The following is a 2951-nucleotide window of genomic DNA, read 5'->3' as shown; positions in this document are numbered from 1 at the left end:
AATCTGCATTAATTCATTTCTGACTGGAAGACGTGCCAGCATGTCATTTTTTTTAGGCTTAGATACAAGTATGACATGCAAAACAAATTAATTTTTAATCCTATATACAATTCAAATGAACCACTACTGTTTTTGTTATCATCGTTTATCAAAGCTAGGTAATCTGATCATATGACAGTAAAAAAAACAAAAAATCTATCCCACTCCCAAATCCCAACTTCCACCGAGGCTAAATATTGTTCTTTATAAAACAAACCATGTGGAGAGAGGCTCATAACACAACAACTCTTCTTCATGTGGCTTACTCTCTTCCATCCTGGTGCAAATGTCTCCTTTGCCTGCCCTCTTTTTCCTTGTAATTTTCTTGCTTGCTTCGACTTCATTTCTCTCCCAGATCTGCTCTGCAGCCGATGAGGATGAAGAGTTGGAGGTTGTAGTAGATCCAAATCTCCGGTTTGAGAACCCAAGGCTTCGTGAAGCCTACATTGCTTTGCAAGCTTGGAAGTCTGCCATTTTTTCAGACCCATTTAACTTCACGACCAACTGGAATGGCTCTGATGTCTGCTCTTACATGGGAATCTACTGTGCTCCCTCTCCTTTCAATCCCAAAATCAGAGTTGTCGCCGGCATTGACCTTAATCACGCTGACATTGCTGGCTATCTCTCTTCAGAGCTTGGCCTCCTCACCGATCTTGCACTGTTTCACCTTAACTCCAACCGCTTCTAAGGTGTTGTTCCTACCACCTTTCGCCGCATGAAGCTGCTTCATGAGCTTGACTTGAGCAACAATCGTTTTGTAGGCAAGTTCCCCAATGTGGTTTTGTCTCTTCCTTCTCTGAAGTACTTGGATCTTCGGTTCAATGAGTTTGAAGGGTCCGTTCCCTCCAAACTCTTCGACAAGGAACTTGATGCCCTTTTCTTAAACGATAACAGGTTTCGATTTGGTATCCCTGAGAATCTCGGAAACTCTCCCGTTTCCGTGCTAGTCTTTGCCAACAACGATCTTGGAGATTGCATTCCTGGGAGCATTGGGAAGATGGGCAAAACGTTGAATGAAATCATTCTCTTGAACGACAACCTTACTGGATGTTTGCCTCCGCAGATCGGGATGCTTAGGGAACTTACTGTCTTTGATGTGAGTTTCAATCATCTCCAGGGTTCTTTGCCATCCACTATTGGCAACATGAAGAACTTAGAGCAACTGGATGCTGCTCACAACGGCTTCACGGGTGTGATTCCAGCCACTGTGTGCCAGCTACCCAACTCGCAAAACTTTACTTACTCTTTCAATTATTTCACCGAAGAGCCACCAGTTTGCTCTGCAATTCCTGGTGGAGGAAGGGTGACAAATAACACGATGAACTGTATTCCTGGCAAGAAGGACCAGAGATCCTCCAGGGAATGCTCTTCGGATGCTGCTCGCCCTGTGGACTGCAGCAAGTTCAAATGTAGTGGTGGTGGAAGTTCTGGAAGCGGCGGCGGAGGTGGTGGTGGTGGCAGCTCCCCATCGCCGAAAAGAAGGGCTCCTGCTCCAAGGCCTCCAGCGCCGAGTCAATCTAGGTCCCCTAAGCCGTTTCTGAATTCCCCACCACCTTCTTCAGAGTCTTCGCCTTCCACTAGATCACATCCTCCACCACCACCATCATCTCAATCTTCACCACTGCTTCCTTTTCATTCCCCACCATCACCACCACCACCAAATTACTCTCACTTTTCAAATCCACCTCCTACTCAAAGGGTATCACCTAAGACGCATCTTCCGCCGCCAACTCCGCCTGTTCACTACGAGCGCAAACAATCGCCCCCACCTCCACCATTTGAGTATGTTCCCAAGCAATCACCTCCACCACCAATAATACAACCACCTTCAACTACTCCATCCGGCCATTACTACAATACACCACCACCACCAAACCACTACTACAACATACCACCACCAAGCCATTACTTTGATATACCATGCTCACCACCCACGCCACCAACAAAGAATTTATCACCAAGTACCCATTATGCACCACCTCCACCCCCACCGATTCATTATGTTCCCACGCCTAGTCAATCCTCGCCGCCTCATCAGGGTCAGTATTCCCCTCCTCCTTATCCATCAAAGGGACAGCCCGTAAGTCCACCTCCACCTTCAATGGAGAAACACAGACCTTCACCTCCGCCATCTCATGAGCATCCGGGGACTCAGTCTCCACCTCCACAAGTAGAATATCATCCACCACCCAATGAGCCTTGTCATCCTCTCCCTCCTCCACCACCACCCTCACCAGAATGTACAACTCCAGCGTCATCATCACCACCACCACCGCTAAGCCACCATTCAACCCCATCACCATATGCACCAACACCTGGTCATCACTATTCAAAACCATCACCACCTCCTGAACAACAATGGCATCACCGACCGTCCTCACCTCATCCCCCGGCCCCATCAACCCACTATTCATTTTCATCCCCACAACCACCACCTCCTCCTCCTCGTCCACCCTCAAATGAAAACACACCACTTCCACCAATTAAAGGAGTATCTTACGCATCACCTCCTCCCCCGGTTATTCCCTACTACTAATGGAATGTTTTTTCGCGTCATTGAGTTGTAATTCAAATTCTTTTGGTGCAAACATGAGCGGGTAGCATGTTAATCGTTTTTTTTTTTTTTGTTCAGCCTGAGCACTATTTTTTAAAAAATATATATAATAAATTATCTTTATTTCTTTATTTTGCATTCTCCTGCTAATATATATGTTATACAGAAAATGAGTTGATCATCTTGTGTGTCATTTATAAACTTATATAAGGATTCTATTAGGAATGGCTCGTGAATGATGATGCAGCTTCTCTCACAAGATTCTTTTGTTTTGTTTTTCAGTGTTTTTGCGAGCCAGTCAGGAATACGAAGGAAATAAAATTGTTATGTTATGTTGTGTTTTGTTTGTTTGGTACGT

The 2951-nt window shown here is 45.5% G+C and overlaps 1 protein-coding gene across 1 annotated transcript; it reads left to right on the top strand.

The window, feature by feature from the left end:
* LOC111284347 (uncharacterized) lies at window positions 1-2951 on the top strand. The gene has a single exon (XM_089763348.1). The coding sequence runs from the start codon at window positions 755-757 to the stop codon at window positions 2573-2575; it is 1821 nt and encodes a 606-aa protein (XP_089619474.1). The 5' UTR covers window positions 1-754; the 3' UTR covers window positions 2576-2951.

The sequence above is a fragment of the Durio zibethinus genome, chromosome 6 (assembly GCF_047325235.1).
Source record: "Durio zibethinus cultivar Kanyao isolate XHJ-2024 chromosome 6, ASM4732523v1, whole genome shotgun sequence".
Lineage (NCBI taxonomy): Eukaryota > Viridiplantae > Streptophyta > Magnoliopsida > Malvales > Malvaceae > Durio > Durio zibethinus.
This window is presented reverse-complemented; position numbering and strand designations above follow the sequence as displayed.